General features: G+C 42.4%; 2 protein-coding genes and 1 long non-coding RNA gene across 8 annotated transcripts in view; all 3 read right to left on the reverse strand.

Moving 5' to 3' along the window:
• Positions 1-1,583, reverse strand: part of TNFRSF11A (TNF receptor superfamily member 11a) — a 28,826-nt gene extending 27,243 nt beyond the window's left edge. For 2 of the 3 annotated variants that reach the window (XM_018926791.3, XM_018926787.3), the window contains exons 1-2: positions 1,012-1,383; positions 628-837 (exon numbers count right to left, since the gene is read on the reverse strand). In XM_018926791.3, the coding sequence (XP_018782336.3) occupies positions 628-837; positions 1,012-1,143 (342 nt within the window). In that variant the 5' untranslated portion in view covers positions 1,144-1,383. The other variant, XM_018926797.3, reaches the window with a different exon arrangement.
• Positions 1,584-3,684: 2,101 nt separating this feature from the next.
• On the reverse strand, positions 3,685-5,551 carry LOC127059335 (uncharacterized). Its single transcript, XR_007777032.1, has 3 exons — positions 5,484-5,551; positions 4,102-4,303; positions 3,685-3,773 (listed from the first exon to the last, which is right to left on the reverse strand). It is a non-coding gene; the product is annotated as an uncharacterized LOC127059335 (long non-coding RNA).
• Positions 5,552-8,605: 3,054 nt separating this feature from the next.
• RELCH (RAB11 binding and LisH domain, coiled-coil and HEAT repeat containing) overlaps positions 8,606-16,069 on the reverse strand; it is a 75,843-nt gene continuing 68,379 nt past the window's right edge. For all 4 annotated transcript variants that reach the window (XM_050970683.1, XM_030228872.2, XM_030228867.2 and 1 more), the window contains 2 exons: positions 14,530-14,600; positions 8,606-10,405 (listed from right to left, as the gene is read on the reverse strand). In XM_050970683.1, coding sequence (XP_050826640.1) covers positions 10,285-10,405; positions 14,530-14,600 — 192 coding nt within the window. In that variant the 3' untranslated portion in view covers positions 8,606-10,284. The remainder of the gene's footprint in view (positions 10,406-14,529; positions 14,601-16,069) is intronic.

Below are 16,069 nucleotides of genomic sequence, written 5' to 3' on the forward strand. Positions count from 1 at the left end.
TTCCTGGCTCTGCCCTGAGCAGCACATCAACCTCCGGGCGAGTTACGCGGCCGCCCACTCGCGGACCGGGGGTCACCAGGCCGTCCCGCGTCCCGGGGCCGCGCGGGGGTTGCCAGCATTTGGGATGGCCAGAGCGTGAGGGGACTCATCCCGCTGGGGAAGCTGGAAAGCTGAACCTGGGCTGCGAAAACCCCGCGTCCCATGCGTGAGGGACAAGTGTGCCCACGCTCCCTCGAATAAATCTGTTCAGTAGGGTGGAGTCTGCGTTATTTTTACTCTACATGCAAATTATATCCCTCAACAACCTCACTGCAAATATCTTCTGGTTTCTCACACCCTGCCCTGGGCAGAAGCAGGCTGTTTTCCCTGCACATCCCCTGGCTTCCTTTGCAACTTTGGGTTTGGACTACTTGGATTTTACAGAAGCGAGAGAAGCTTATGAGTTGCTGGGCTAAAAACAAAACCAAAACCCAAACCAGCAGAGCGGGGGGTAAGGCAGGCGAAGCTGCTCTGCCCAGCCCCGCGGGATGCCGCGGGCTCCGACCTCGCCGACGGCCCCGAGCAGCGGGACGAGCAAACCAACCCAGCGGGCGGGATGCGACACCCACCTCCCCCTCCCAGCCTTACCTGTTTGCCAGCGGCAGCGAGGCACAGGAGAAGGAGCCAGCAGCCTGACGGGACGGGCATGTCTGGGTGTGCGTCTCTGCCTCCTCCCGTGGCTCCTTTTCCTGCCACCGAAGGGAAACTAGATCCTTCCAGCCAAGCCCCCGCGCCCCGGCAGCGCAGCGAGGCGCATTTGAGCTGACTACTTCTCTTTCTTCCTTTCCTTCCTCTCAGCTACACGAGGGGAGAAGAGAGAAGAAGAGAAGAAAAAAAAAAGCGCCTGGCTGTAGTTCCCACAGCATTTCCTCAGCCTTGACATGTAGGGCTTTTTTTTTTTTTTTTTTTTCTCCCTCGCTTCTTGTCCCTCCCTTTCCTTTCTCCACCCCTTTTTACAAGAAGTTTAGTCACCATGCCCACGTCCCTCCTCCGGTCGGTGGGGATTGTATTCCCGGTCGGTCCTCCTCGGCAGGGCCATGTGTCCACCTGCCCCCGCCTCTGCGCCCTCCCGTTCCAGCCCCCAGCCTTTTTCCTCGCTGTCATCTCCCCTGGAGTTGCTGCCTTCTCCTCACGGTCCCGGGTGTCGCCTGTCACTGTCAGAAAACAGTGGGCCTCAGTCTGCCTCCAGCTCGCCCCCCATGCGCCCTGGGTCTGCCCTCAGCCGTGAGGAGAGCTCCTGTCCCATCCCATTCCTTGCCCTCTCCCCTCTCGGTGCCCGTGCAACATGTGGGTGCCGGCCGCGGCGTCCTGACAGAGCTCGAGGTCCCCCTCCCTTCCCCCTCCACGAACTTGAGCCGATGTCGGGAGCTGGCGGACGGGATTGCTGCCAAGAGGGGAAGAAAAGCGGAAGATGTGCTCTGGGAGCTCTCCCAAACCACTGCAGGCCGTGCACGGGGCCAGTCCCTGCGACCTGACTCGGAACGCTGCTCGGCGGCCTCCTGACCCCCGAAAGAGCCTGCACCGCTCGCCCTGCGGCAGCCGCCCCGCCCGGGGCCGAGGGGCTGCAGCCTCTGGCGTGCCCGGCACGGCCGCCGTGTCCCTGCTCTCACAGAGGGTCAGGAATCCTCTGTGGTGCCGCAGGACAGGGCCCGGCTATTTACACAGGCTGAGGATCCAGGGGAGCTGACCCTGGGGACACAAAACCTGCCCTGTGCTCACATGCTGAGAAATGAGCTTGGGAAGCATGTTTCTGACTTGGGCAAAGAAGGAAGTTGTTCTTTCACTTATGTATTTAAATTAACCCTTGACCAGGAAAAAACCCTAGAGTTTCTTTATGTTTTCAAATAAATGAGTTAATTCAAACACAAAAGATGAAGAGAATATTAAAAACTGATCCTTCCTCGGTGGTGCTGTTTGATTTCTGCTCAGAGGAATGATTGCACTCAGGACAGAAAGAGTTGCTGAGCTTTTTCCCTGTAGCTAGTGGAAGACCTGCCTTCCCAGCAACATCAAGCTATGACCTTCACCCCTAGATAGTTTCCAGGGGCCATAAAGCCTTTTTAATCTCCCTAAAGTTGCTTGACCCTCCCCAATGTCCTCAGCAAGTGTTGGGCCCTGCCTGATCTTTGCCTAAGCAGGTCCTGCTTGAGGTCCTTGTGCAGGTCCTGGCCTTGTTCTCTGACACCACGTGGCTGTTTGGGCACTGGTGGCCCCTAGGTGAGTTTGATGCCTCACAGTGGGCTGTGGCTCAAAGCAACACTGCAGGACATACCTGGCTTAGGGCCAGCTGCTGCTCCTGATGCTCTCACTCTGCTGGAGGTGAGTGGGCAAGGATCATGCTGATGGGTTTCAGCAAGCCTTCGAGCTTGCAAGTGCAGTGTCAGTGCCCTGTCACCCTGCTTGAGGAGTCAGGGTCTCACCACACTTGGCCAGGACAGGCTGCTGGGCCAGAACAGAACTGACTGGGTAGTGAGGAGTAGGAAGGATGGCCACAGCAGCCAGCTTGCCTGGTAGGCAACAAATGCAAAGCAGATTTCACTGGGGCTTTGCAAGGTAAGATGTGACATGGGCAAAGGTGTGTGCCCAGCTGCTGGCAGTGGTGCTGGTCCTGGCTGGTCCTGGAGGGAGCCCACTGAGAGGGAGGGACAGCACCGGGGTGAGATCCTTCTGCTGGAGCCTCATCCACCCATTGCTGAAAACATGCAGTTCTGTGCCAGCTGGGATGTTTTAAAGTGTTTGTGTTTATGGTACAAGGAAATGTTTCCTTTTAAACAGAACAGTCTGTTAAGTCTCTTCCCCTTTTCACATTTAGCATAACACCAAGGCTATAGGCTGTGTTTATTTACCAGCTGCTCTTTCTAACCAGAGATTTACAAGAGCAAATTCACACTCTCACTAGCAGTTAGATGTGTTATCAGCTTGCTCTGAAGGTGTCAAGTGAAGTCTTTGAAGGCATCGAGTAAAGCCAAGCCCTTTGCAGCTCGGAGGAGCTCCAGAGCAGTCAGTATTGCACATCAGCTCAATTACTTTTGCATTCTCACGCCTGATCCTGCCTAAAATATTGCTTTTTTGGGCTGAAATTTCTCTCTTTTTCTACCACTATGTGAAAACAGCCTCTTTTTGAAAGCTCAGACATTTTCCTCTGAGTTAAATTTTATGTTTCTGAGCCAAAACCCGCAGAAGCCACTACTGGGTGCTTTACAGTCTTAATTATGGATTGCAGTGGATTGTTAGTAACTAAAATATAAATGCTATAAAATATGAACCAGGGAATGTGTAGCACTGTCAATTCTTTCACACTTATATATCATTCTATGTAGCACAGATAAAACCTAAATATTTATACCAAAACTGGTTTGTCCGCCTGTTCTAGATTTTTTTTTTCTCTTACAGAACATTATTTTGTCAGCTGCCTTTGCAAAGCACCTGTTTTGAATAAAACCAAAATTCTTGAAATATTAAGGTTACAAACTTAACGATGACATTCAGGTTCCTCTTGTTTCTGTTCACCACTGTGGCACACAAGCATAAACTGGACTAGCCTTTGGGAAGCTCTTGTGAAAGAGGAGAGATGGAAAACCCTGTGCAGCCTTAGCGGTGTGACAGAATGAAAATAATGCCTTGGATAATTCCAGATCCCTTCTTTGGTGATGCCTGCCATGGAAAACAAACCGTGAGCCCGGCTGACCGCTTAGCAGGGCTGCGGTCAGTATGGATCTCTTCTTTCTTCCTTCCTAGAGAGAGAAAAGTGGGTATTACCTGCTAAATGCAATTCTAAAAGTTGCTATCTACATCAAAACTGCAAGTTTTGTTGCTGTGGGAAAATTAAACCCCTTCAGCATCAGTGTAAAAACTCCTCTTTTACAGAAGCTTGGATAAATGGCAGCTCAGTCCCAGCCAATGCCTGAATTTGTCTCCCATCTTCCCAAAACTTTCAACCCAAAAAGCAAAGGCCAGGAATGGTTTGGTGGATACACCAGGGCATCTGAGCAGCACCTGTACACTCATGTTTACATCCCCAGCTGTTCCTTCACTTTATCCATGCCACTGAACTCCCCTTACCTGCACATGGACACCAACATCTTGTGATGCCCCCTTTCACCAGGAGGGAGAACCAGGACGCTCTGTGTTAAATCCAGGTCTTCAAAGTGACGTGATGGAAACTTGGGTAGAGAAGCAACACTGAAAGGCAGATGGTTGCACCCTGGAAAACCTTTTCTCATGTGCAGGAAGGCTGTGAAGGCATTCCCTTTCTTCTCACATGCTGCCGAGGGATAGAGGATGAGATGAAGGGTTTTGATCAATCACGACCAATGGTTTTCTTTCAGTATGTGTCACAAAGGTTATCTGAGGTTTCAGTCAGTTACAGGTTATGTAAATATGAGCACATGCATCGCACTGCTATACATGCCTCTTGGCAGGTGAGCAAGAAAGGCAGTGCAGTGCAAAGTCAGAAGTCTAGAAAAGATCCCTCTAAATCAGGGGGATGCCCTGTGGGGCAGGTGGGTCGCAGTGCAGCTTCTGGAGTAGCAGTAGTCCATGCAGAGAGTCTGCTGTGGGACCAGGAAGAAAGGCTGCTTTCAGCTGCTTCAGCACCCACTGCAGGGAGGGAGCCCTACTGTATGACCCAGCATGTTGAGCTTTCTACACTTGGAGAAAAAAGGTAGAAAAATATCTGCACATTTTAGCACAGGAGGCTCTAGTTTTATTTAAGAACTCCAGCTATTAAAATAAATAAATTAAAAAAATAAAATCTACTCTTTACAATAAACTCCAACCCATACACAAAATTATGTCAACTTGAAACTCTTCTTCCTGTGAAAGGCAAGTTTCCATAGCATTCTTTTGCCCAGTCTCCTTGAAATTTTCAAACACACAAATATTTCCCATGACAGAGCAACTATAATAAAGCTCCTTAGTCACACTGGTGTGGTTTACACAACACACCTTTTACAATCCCACAAAAATGTACCACTGCTAAATGCCTGTCTGAAAACCTCAAGTCCACAGCATTCAAAAGAAAAATGCTCCCAACCAGCCACCGCTTGTGCGTCAGATATTTGAAGTACGTGCAAGCAGACACCGAACTGATAGGTTATCACCAGCCACTGTGGCAACAGCTATGCCTGTATACTCCAGGGAGGAAATACAAAGTCATAGTGAATTTTGAACTTTGATGTTTATAAGATACCTGTTGACCTCTAAGACTTGAGTCATATATTCATCCTTGGGACATGAGCAATACTGGCATGGCCTGGGGAGCTTGCTCAGCCCAGGATACTTCTCAAGTCCTGGAGATGAGTCTTTAAGGCTGGCAAACACCTACCAGCAGGGGAACTGAGACCCTAACCCCTTGGCAACACCCCATTACCAGCTGCCCAGAGCCACCCTGCCATTTTATCTAATAGCACACTTAATGATCCCAAATTCCTTTGAAAACTCACCTGATTGAGATAATTCAGATCAACGGAGTGCATTCATCTGTCAGCAAGGGATCAAACCTACATGAGCCCTTATTGCCTATTAAACATTGCAGCTGCTTCTTCCCCATCACCACTTCCCCTTGCCTTACAGCATACTTAAAGGGAAGGTGCAAATGCCTTTCAGAACAAACCCACATGATCCTACAAGGCACATGCTCTGCTACAGCTCCTGTCACTTCAGGACTCCACTGTATAACCTCTGTCTCCTGAAGAGGCTTCTCAGATGTTATGGAATGGGGAAAATCTCTGTAAAAGTGCAGGGCAAGGAGCAGCAGCACAAGGCCACAGTCACAATAGTTTTGGGAATGGAAATATTCAAATATACAGCAAACAGCCCTATTTGCAAACAGTATTTAAATGGTAGAACAAACAGCCCTCTGCTTCTGTGAGGATGGTGAAGTCAAGAAGGTGCAGACCAGCTTGACATTGGGCGACTAAGGGAGGCAGTGGTGAGCACATGCAATCCCAGTGCTGGGAAAGGAACCAGACTGACCACTGCTGTTGTGTTGGCCCTTGACACCAAGTCACTGTTTACAAGTCACTCACTTCTGCAGCAGAACTGCTCATGCTCAGAAGTTTCTGGGAAATGGAACTCTTCAGCCTAAGGAAGTCTTGCACCAAACTGGAAGTGTGATGGACATTGAAGTTCAGCACGTAGTGCAGATACCTCCAAAGACAGAGGCTGTTTGCCACTGACTTGCGTGTTACTAACTCTGTAAGCAGAATCATCTTTTTCTACAGCTTACCTGTATGGATGAAAACTGGCCAGCATTAAACCTAAGGAAACCTTAAAACAGCCTCTAAGCTAAACCTTAGAAACAGCTTCTCTGGAAAAATGATTACTCATTCATGGTCACTCATTTGAATTAGTTAACACGTGATAGATCAGTGCACACTGCTGACATCCAGGACCTGAACAGCTTTATTCAACAATCACCCTCCTCCGGGCCTTTGTTGACCAATTTCATAGTCTAAACCAAATTAGCTGTGGATCCGAATGTATTTACTAGAAACGTTAGCCAGATGCACTCAAAGCATTTGAGCCAGCTTCCTTGAAATCTTTTTGCCTTAATTCTTGTTATTCATCAGCATTTACATTTGATGCAGGAACTTCTGTCATTCCACCTCAGATCAGTGCCATGCCAATCAGTTTGCTGTATCAACATGTCGGTGACTTTCTGCTCCATGAACCTGTGCTGGGACTTAATGAGTTCACTTAAATATCATCATCAGTAAGTTCCATATGGGAAATTACTTTAAACATTTGGAATGCATTATACTCACCTTCCACTATACTCACTATAAATGCACTAAAATATAGCCACTGTCTCCTGGAACATAGAAATGCCACTAACAGTGTCACAACAGAGAAAATAGGAATATCCCTATTCTAAATCTACTTTTCTGCAGACTCTTTTTGAATCATCTTATCATCCTTATGTAGCAATGAATTCCCACAATATATTACAAAAACTCCTCGTCTTCACAACAGATTTTTTTATGGATAATTTTTAAACTTTAAACCCATCAGCCTCCTCAGCTTTTGTAGCCCCATATCCACTCAAACACTGCTTTTAGTTCTCCTAAACAGAACATACGTTCAGTACAGCAATAGCAGGATTTTCTTCTTGGTGCAGTAGGGGAGTAGGGAGAGAGTAACAGAAAACTGAGCAGCTTTTCTTATGGAGCTCCCTTTATTCACCTTGCTTAGAAGATAGGCATATTGTTCTTTTTGTAATTTAGAGATCAGGCAAATTATTCTTTTTGTAATTTAGAGATCTAGAAAACAATCTTTCAGAACCAAATATAGGCATAATACCAATTAGCCTTATGCTTAATCTACAGAGAACATATATTGAGGCAGCCAGGTACTCCAGCCCACTGATCACTTTTGTTTAAGAACATAAGAGTCAGTATTTTAAATAAAGATTCTAAGATTTTGTCTGAAACTTCACTAGGGGCAGCATGAGACCTTTGACATTTAAAGCTAACAAGTTGAAGAAGTTCAGGCAATGCCAATAAAGCAAACATTTCGGTTTTTTACAGAATCCTTACTCAGACAGAGCCATAAGCAATTATAGACACCCCTTAGGGGATGAAATGCTTTCTTTTAACAGAACATTTTCTCCCTAAAGGTTCACTTATTTTGAATAGTAACAGGAAAGGTGGGGGAAGGTTAATTTAAAATATTCTGGTAATTCTTCTCATTAAATGTGTCTCTTTTATTTTCCAGTCCTGAATGCTACAGTGACAGAGTTAGGAGGAATAATCAGAAAACCCCAAATATCACCAAGCCCCCCCCTCCCCCTACCCCGAACAACTTCTTGCAATCTTGAAAGTCTGTTCACATTTGAAAACTAATATACACTGAAAAACTCCTGCAACCATCATAGACTAACAGAGACCTGAAAATTAGGAGGCAAAACTCCAGAAGACAACCAGCATTGGAAGTTTGCTGCCTACACAGTAATTTTCTCACCTCAGTAGTTCCTGTGCTGGTCTTTCTGCGATCCTCACTCAAATTCCTACAACTGGTAGGAAGTAGAACCGTGAGCAGCAAAAGCTATACTTTTCAAGGGGCTGGAGAGACTAGAATCTATTACCCTGTGGGAGTAAAGATGCTACCTGCATACTAACAAACTAAAGAGTCTCATCCCACTTTCTCCAAAGTTAAATTGCTGTCAGTTTTTTGGCTTGTGTGAATTCAAAAGTTTTCCAAACAGTGGATGAAGTTCAGTGTAGGTGAGCAGCCACTCTCACAGGCAGCTTAACCATGGCCCTGTTATTTCAGTCTCATGACAACAAAGTTGTCTCTGGCACTGCAACTGCTTGAGAAGTCAGAAAACAGGAGAAGAAAAATCCAAAACACAACTCTAGCACAGGAGACATAGGAGGAGACCCTGAATGAAAATGGCAGTAAAGCCACAGGTCTAGGAGCCAAGGAAATTGAGCAAGTTCAGTCTACCTCCTGCTATGTAAAAAGAGCTAAGGCTAAACAATTTCTGTACATTAAACATCTCTCCTGTAACAGCTCTGTTGACGTGATTATCTTTTTCAGAGAAGAGCAGAAGTAACAAGACAAGGCAGGTATACAAAACTTTTTATTGACAACAGAACAATAGAGAGGAACGTCACCACTTCCCATCCCTCTGGAATGTCTCCATTTCACAGTCATTCTGCTAAAAGCATACTTTCATGGTAACAAGCAACATGAAGGCATGGAGCTGTCTGTAACCTCCAGAGAAATGTTCCATCAGTGCAGTGCAAGGGGACCGACGGCACGCACGTGAGCAGCAGGCCCTGTCACAACACAACCGTGGCAGGAACAGCGTATGCAGAGCCAACAGGCACAGACATGAAGCAGGCAGAAGCCTCGAGTAATTTCCATTATATTCATCTAAGGGTGATACCTGACCTGTTATTCCATCCAAATTCTGTTTCAGGGGGAACACTTTATTCCCTTGCCCTTTTTTGCTTTCCCTGTCCTCAAAGCCATCCATACTTCCAGCTGAATGGTACCATGTCAGAGAATGCCCGAGCTTTTATATTTTGCTACCTCATACCAGTTCATGCATGCACTTGAGTTTACTTTCAGAAGATTACATTAACATAAAGAGGGGGGAAAAAAGTGCTGTATAAGAAGAAAAGGATTTAGTTGTTAATGCTTTCTTTCTAACAAAAATATTTGGTTGTTGAATATACTCCCTGTAATGTCATTTTCAAAACATATGTAGGCAGTCTACTTAGCATTTTAAAGAAACTGCACATCAAACTCAGTGTAATTTCAAACACTCCAAAATTAAATTTGAACTGAAATTCAATCTAAACAACAAAATATCTTTAGTTTTCACAGTCCACAGAACTGCACACTGAGTGCAAGATGAAAGCTGTCTCTCTTCTGCATAAGGTTTCCTCTGCCTGCAGAACTGTACTGGACCCTGTGTAGTAGCTTACATGTTTATAAACTTATAATAAATTTATTCATTTATTGTGTTTTTCCTTTACTTAATGAATGTGCCTGTGGATGTGTAGACTTGTAAAGTGCTTTAAAATAAAACAAAAACCCCTACAAAAGAAAAAAACCCTCAAAAAATCACATAGATGTGAGAATTTTATCTGAAGGGCTTTGTACAGCATTTACAATGTCGGCATAAAGCATGTGAAACATGAGCATTCCCTGCAGACTGATGCAGTGCAAGCAGTCTCACACATTAGATACTGCAATTCCTCTGGATTCAAGATGCACAATACTTACAAAAACAACCCTAGAAGCACAGACAAATGCTGGTGGCTCTTCCTCTTCTTTTTAGAAACATAATTAAAAAATCTGCATTACTCTCTCATAATTTAAATACATAAGTAATCTCCACTTTTATTACTTCATGACAATGACTTCAAATTTACATTATTTTAAGTACCGTCAGAATAGCTCCATGTATAATACAGATATTTGCTGATATCCTGTCAGAAAATAAAAAAAACCAAAACCTTCCACTATATAAAAAAAATATGCTGGAAAGACAAGAACACAGAACAGGGACTTGGTACAGACTATGATTTCAGTTTTATATCAACCACAGTTAACCCAAAATTAACAGATACACAGCGATATTCAAAAGCAGTGCAAATATCTTTGGAGGTTAGAATAAAATTATACTACAAGAACATAAGACAGAAGAAATTAAAAGGCAAGTACTTCAAGTACAGGAACCAGTCTCTTTGAGGTCCACCTTAGTGTTAGCTGGGAGTTCCTTTTCCCATCTTACTTCTTCCTCTGGAACACATTAGCCAACATTGCACCTGATGTAGTCAGCTGGCCCATTTTGTTCAAAAACTTGGTCTTTGTATCTTCACTTACCAGGCTCGCTGCAATTGACATCGAGCTGGGAAAGGAAAACATTTTGTGGCATGAGAGTACAAATTAAAAAGAACATTATGCTGTTATTTATTAAGCAACTAAATTGTCTTTGTGTTTCATAGGTTTCAACAAAAAAGACTAGTCTGTGAAGAAAAATTGAAAACCCATCACTACCTAGTCCATATATGCACTGTTAAACTTATTATAATGTGTTTGCAGTGCCTGTGAAAATGGTAAAATAATTTTGTGCACTAATTTTAGTTCCTTTGGATGTCACCACATTAGCATTCGCTCCCTACTGGGGTATTGCTGCAGTGACAAATACCTCTGTGAAAGACTGCTTTTGCCTTCTCACCAGAAATGTCAATTCTTGTGTTTATTTAGTGTAAGTCCACCAGTATCAGTTCAGACACAGACCTTTCTAACCCAAGAAACCTGCCTCCAACAGTGACATTAGTAGACGTGTAGAGATGAGCAAAAGCAAGGTAAGTACAAAACAGTGACCTCTCTCCTTAAGTTTCAACACTTTATTTTCCAACTACTTTCACCTGAGCAGAGTTAAAAACTGGTGAGGATTGTCAACCTAGTAACTCCTCAATAAATCTTTATTTTATATTACTTGATCAGCTTTCCTTTGATCTCCTTATAAATTTCTTGCAAACCCCACCCTGAGCCCTAATGGGTCAGCCCCTCGCTGGGTAAGGAGCTTCTTCTTCTGGTTGTTATGAATGTGGCTCCTGTTACCTGTGCTTGGATGTTCTTAATTGAGACATACTACACAGGACAATGGAGAGTTCATAGGTTTCCCACAAACTGGACTGGAAGGAGCAATCCAATCAATGCTGAAGCTACAGGATGCTAAGCTTTGAATAATATGTTAAGAAATTATCCCTATTATGTGAAATTAACAGATTTTTTTTTAAAATTAACAAAATAACAGTGAGCTCAATTTCAGATATATATAAACTGTTTAGCACAGTAGGAGTCGTGTCTCAAGACAGAGCAAATGCACGTAGCAGGAATATTAACAAATATTCCATACTTTCTATATTTATAGTCAAAAAGGCAAGTGTTTATCAACATTGGACAAGGACAATTTTAGAAAACATTACCAAATAAATTCTCCCTTGTGAACTCTGCGTGGACTCTGCATTTCAAACTTATAGCTAAGACCACAAAATCTGTCTTACTGGCAAAGGCCAGATTCCAGGAACTGACTTTTCAGTCTGAAAAGTTATAAACAGTTCTGTTAGACACACTTGCATCAAGGAGATAAAACTGAAGTTAACTCTGAATTGTTTCAACAGAACTTAAATGATTTCTTCAAAGGTAGAAGGGATACATGCAGTACTTTCTCCCATTTCACACCACAGAATAAAAGTGCTTAGTAATAATGATTTCTGGTTCTTTTTAAAGTACCTTAAAAATAAAAGGGAAGCTTCTCGCTAAAGCTGTATTGTGGATTTGCAAATAGTTTAATTATAAACTTCTAAAGTAAAATATTTATTTCAGGCACAATCTCATAGCCAGACATCTTTGGCTTGATTAAACATCTCCAGTCAACTAATGAATCACATATTTCCAGCTGATAAAACTCAGCTGGGAAATTACTGCTACAGTAAGATGGATGCCTCTTGCAATTTCCTTTGATTTAATGATAAAGCAAGGGCATATAAATTATGTAACTAACAGTTTACACTCAGTATCAGCTAGTTAAGGACAAGAAGCTATCTCAGACTGTGAGGTATCCTAGAGTTGTGTGTAGCTACGAAAACTTATTTGGGAAATACTGTACATTCCAAGCATTAGCAGCATTAGGAAAATAAAAGTGCTCACTTCAGAAAAGAAAGCCTAGCAACTGGTAACAAACCTGTAGTTCTAAACAAACTGTGCTTTCATTAATTTAATGATCCTGAATAAGACTGAGGAAAACAAGGAGGTGTTCCATTGGTTCTTGAAACAGTTTGGGGGATGTCAGCCATCTGATGTCAAAAATTAAATAGTAACAACTACAGAGTCTAGAAGTTCATGTTTTCTAATACTGTTACTGTAAATAGAAACATAATCCACAGTATCCTGCATACTTAAAAGTTTAAATATCCAAAATAAATAGCCTCCAAAGTACTTCCATTACTATCCAAAGTGAATATTTAAACACTGCAAAAATTAATATGAAATCAAACAATTTGAGTCTCACATCTTTAAAAAGTAATCAAAGAACCCAACAAAGCAATAGTATATCTTGTTTAAAACAATCCATTATTTAAAAAGCAAAACAAAACCCAACCCACAAATAAAAAAATGTGTAAACATCAAATTTTCCTAGTGTCCAGATGAATCAGATGTGACACAGAATTCTGCCTGTTTTATGGGGAAGCTCTAGGCTGAAAGAAACACCCCTAATGGGCATTTTATAGCAATCAGTTTGTAATATAAGTTGTTATCCGTGATTAAAATACCTTGTTAATTGCTAAACAAAATGTTTAACAAAAGCAGCTATCCAATATTTAAAAATGCAGAGGTTAATCTTCTGAAAAAACTATTTCTTTGGTCCTGTATTAATTGACCAAGTTTTTCTAACATCAAGGGGAAAAGACAAGATAAGAACATCAGAAGATTGCTTTTGCACTCATTTTGATTCCTGTGCCTGCACTGCCGTGCTGTTAACAAACCCCAGTAATTTATATCCCAGCTGTATTTAAATTCTTTGTCAAATATGTATTTGTCATTGAAATTAGGAACTGAAATCAGCAAGCACTTAGCAAGAAAACAGAGACATTTACGTATATGAAAAGGTCATTTCTTCAGTGGTAAAATATTTCTTGTTAATTTTGTACAGTACAAGACTACAACCATAGCCTGACGTTGAAGAAGAAAGGGTAAAGCTAATTAAAGAACAAAGGAACAGATTGCAAAGACTTATCCTTTTCATATCTTAGTTTTCAGCAGTTGCATTCATAAAGAACATACATTAGATGTTGTGTGAGGTTTGCATTTATCTGTTTCTGCAATGGCTTAACAGGACTGTCATTTCAAAATATATACTACTAGTAAAGCCTGAAGTATTTTACTTGGTGCCTGAGACACTGACCCTTTTTCTACTTTACATACTTTACTCAACTTTCTGTTGAGTTCTTGTACACCTTTTTATTTTAATCATTCTCAGACCACCAGTTGCTTCCAGGACTACGGGTGAGCCCTTTTACGAAGTAAATTCTATCAATTTTTTACAGATAAGAAAGCATGACATGAACAAGCTTCAGGAATTGTCTCAAGTCTCATGACAAAGCACTGGAATTGAGAACAGATTCTCTTTTCAGATACCTCTCCTCACACACTTCCTTGGCAACACTGCTAAGGATTTGTTAAGTTATATAATAATCCACAAGAATTTACCTGTGGGCATGCCATTCCAGGCAACAAGCAGGCAAAAGAGCACACACAACTCATCATAATGGCACTGAGCATCCCCAATTTGCACATGGAAGGTGGGTCTGTTGGCTACTTTTGTTATCAGGAAGTGCACACAAATCTCTACACATGAAGCAAATGGATGCATGAGCACTGTGTGTCTGCTGTCTCCCTGGAGAGCTGGGTTTACCCTGTGTTTGTGGAAAGGGTGTTTTACCCAAGTGCAACACAGGTGGCCTTTTCCCAAAGTCAGCTAACTGTCTAACCAGCACACTCACACAGGGGTCAGTTTATACACTGGAGAAACTGTTCTTGCGTGCACCAGTCCTGGGCAAACCAGGAGGGCAGCCTGAAGCAAGCTGCTTCAGGACCAGAACAATTCCCTCAGCCTGCAGGTTGCCACCCCCATGGGTGGCAAAGTGTCTGCTACATACATTGCTCTAAGCACTTAGGCCAGGCACTCCCTGATTTCTCAGATTCAGTACAGAAATTCAAATTCAGATTTAAATGAACAAAAAATTAAGAACCAAGAACATAATTCCTATAAAAGTAATTGTTGTCTCACGTTTTACACTGGAGACAGAAACAACCACTGTATTAAAGTTTCCAAGCACTGTTTTCAAATACAGCATATGTCAGTGCAGGATTTCAGGTCACAAACCTCGGACACCATTATGGAATACACTCTGCAGAACACTGCTCTGGAGACACACAGAAAAAGGGAAGTGGAAGTCTTACCCTTGCGGTTCTTGGACGGTCTTGTTTTCCACTTTCTGTTCACATTCTTTTATCATGGAGCTCAAAATAACCTAAGACACATAAGGAAGAGAGAGACATGACATTTTTCCTTTTACATTAACACTTCTTATGAAATCTACTCTGCAAATAATTCTGACATTAGCAGAACTGTTTAAAACATTTCCCTGATTTTTTTTTTCAAGTGCTTTTGAATTCCAGTTATCTGATAATGCCTTGTGGTTAGAAACAACAAAAACATTCAAAATAACTTAAGGAAGAAAATGTTTTCCAAATAGTTACAGAAGTTCAGGATGTCCTTTTGCCCCAGGCTTTTAAAAACAGCACTAAAACAAACCCACATCTGTGACATGCTCTATCTTCATGAACATTATGCAGAAAGAAAAAGCAAGGAAAGAAAAAAGTGTGATGGTATCCTAGGACAATATCTTAATGGAAGGAAGTGCTAAAATCAACTTGATACCATTCCACTGGTATCTTCCAGAGTTCCTATGACTCATGGCTTTTTCCTTTTATTTAAGCAAGTACAGTGTTAAAAAGGTTTCTGGATAGTATTTAAGACTGAAGACACCTCCACACTGACATTTTTACACTTATCCAAAAATAAGGAAATTATTCCCAATAAGCAGGCTTTAAAACAAAATCATACAGTTAATTCATGGGACAGATAAATGACTCCCTGCCCTGTTCACAACAGTACTGTTTTAACACATTAAAACAAAAGTGTTTTGTCTTAGATTGCAAATGCAAGACGTGGCTGGGGGTGTGTATTCTATTGCCATCTGTTAGAGATGGAGCAGTTATCTTCTGTTAATTGGGCAGTTTTTCTTTATCTCTTCCACAACCCATCCTCCCTCCAGGAGATATCTTCTGTTGATGGGCCTCACTGAATGACTCTGAATCTCACTGCATGACTGATAAAATTACATCACCCCAGTGTGAGATGCTCTGCCCAAGGGGAGGAGACAAGTATTCCTTCCTGGATATAATCTGAAATTTGGAATACCACAGGCAGCCTTTTTCCACTGGATTCCCAGAAGAGCAGCTTTTTTCCCCACTGGATTCCAAGAGGAAGACCAGGCCCATCTACACCACCACTGGACCTTCAGAAGAAAACTACACCCTTTCTCCAAGATCATTGTTGCAACTGAACCACATCTGTCACTCCAGGAGGATGGCAGCCACCATTTAATGGGACTGCGACCAACACCTTGACAAACAGGGTATCAGGTTGTATTCTGACTCTGTCAGCATTGTTTTGTATTACTGAATTTTTATTTTTACTTTTCCTAATAAAGAACTGTTATTTCTACTCCAATATCTTTGCCTGAGCCCCTTAATTCCAAAATTATAACAATTCAGAGGGAGTGGGTTTACATTTTCCATTTCAAGAGAGGCTCCTGCCTTCCTTAGCAGACACCTGTCTTTTCAAACCAAGACATGTTTTGAAACACTTAAGCAAAAAAGTTAGAATGTAAAGTATGAAACTATAAATATGTACATATACACAGATATATACAAA

The sequence above is a fragment of the Serinus canaria genome, chromosome 2 (genome assembly GCF_022539315.1).
Source record: "Serinus canaria isolate serCan28SL12 chromosome 2, serCan2020, whole genome shotgun sequence".
Classification (NCBI taxonomy): domain Eukaryota; kingdom Metazoa; phylum Chordata; class Aves; order Passeriformes; family Fringillidae; genus Serinus; species Serinus canaria.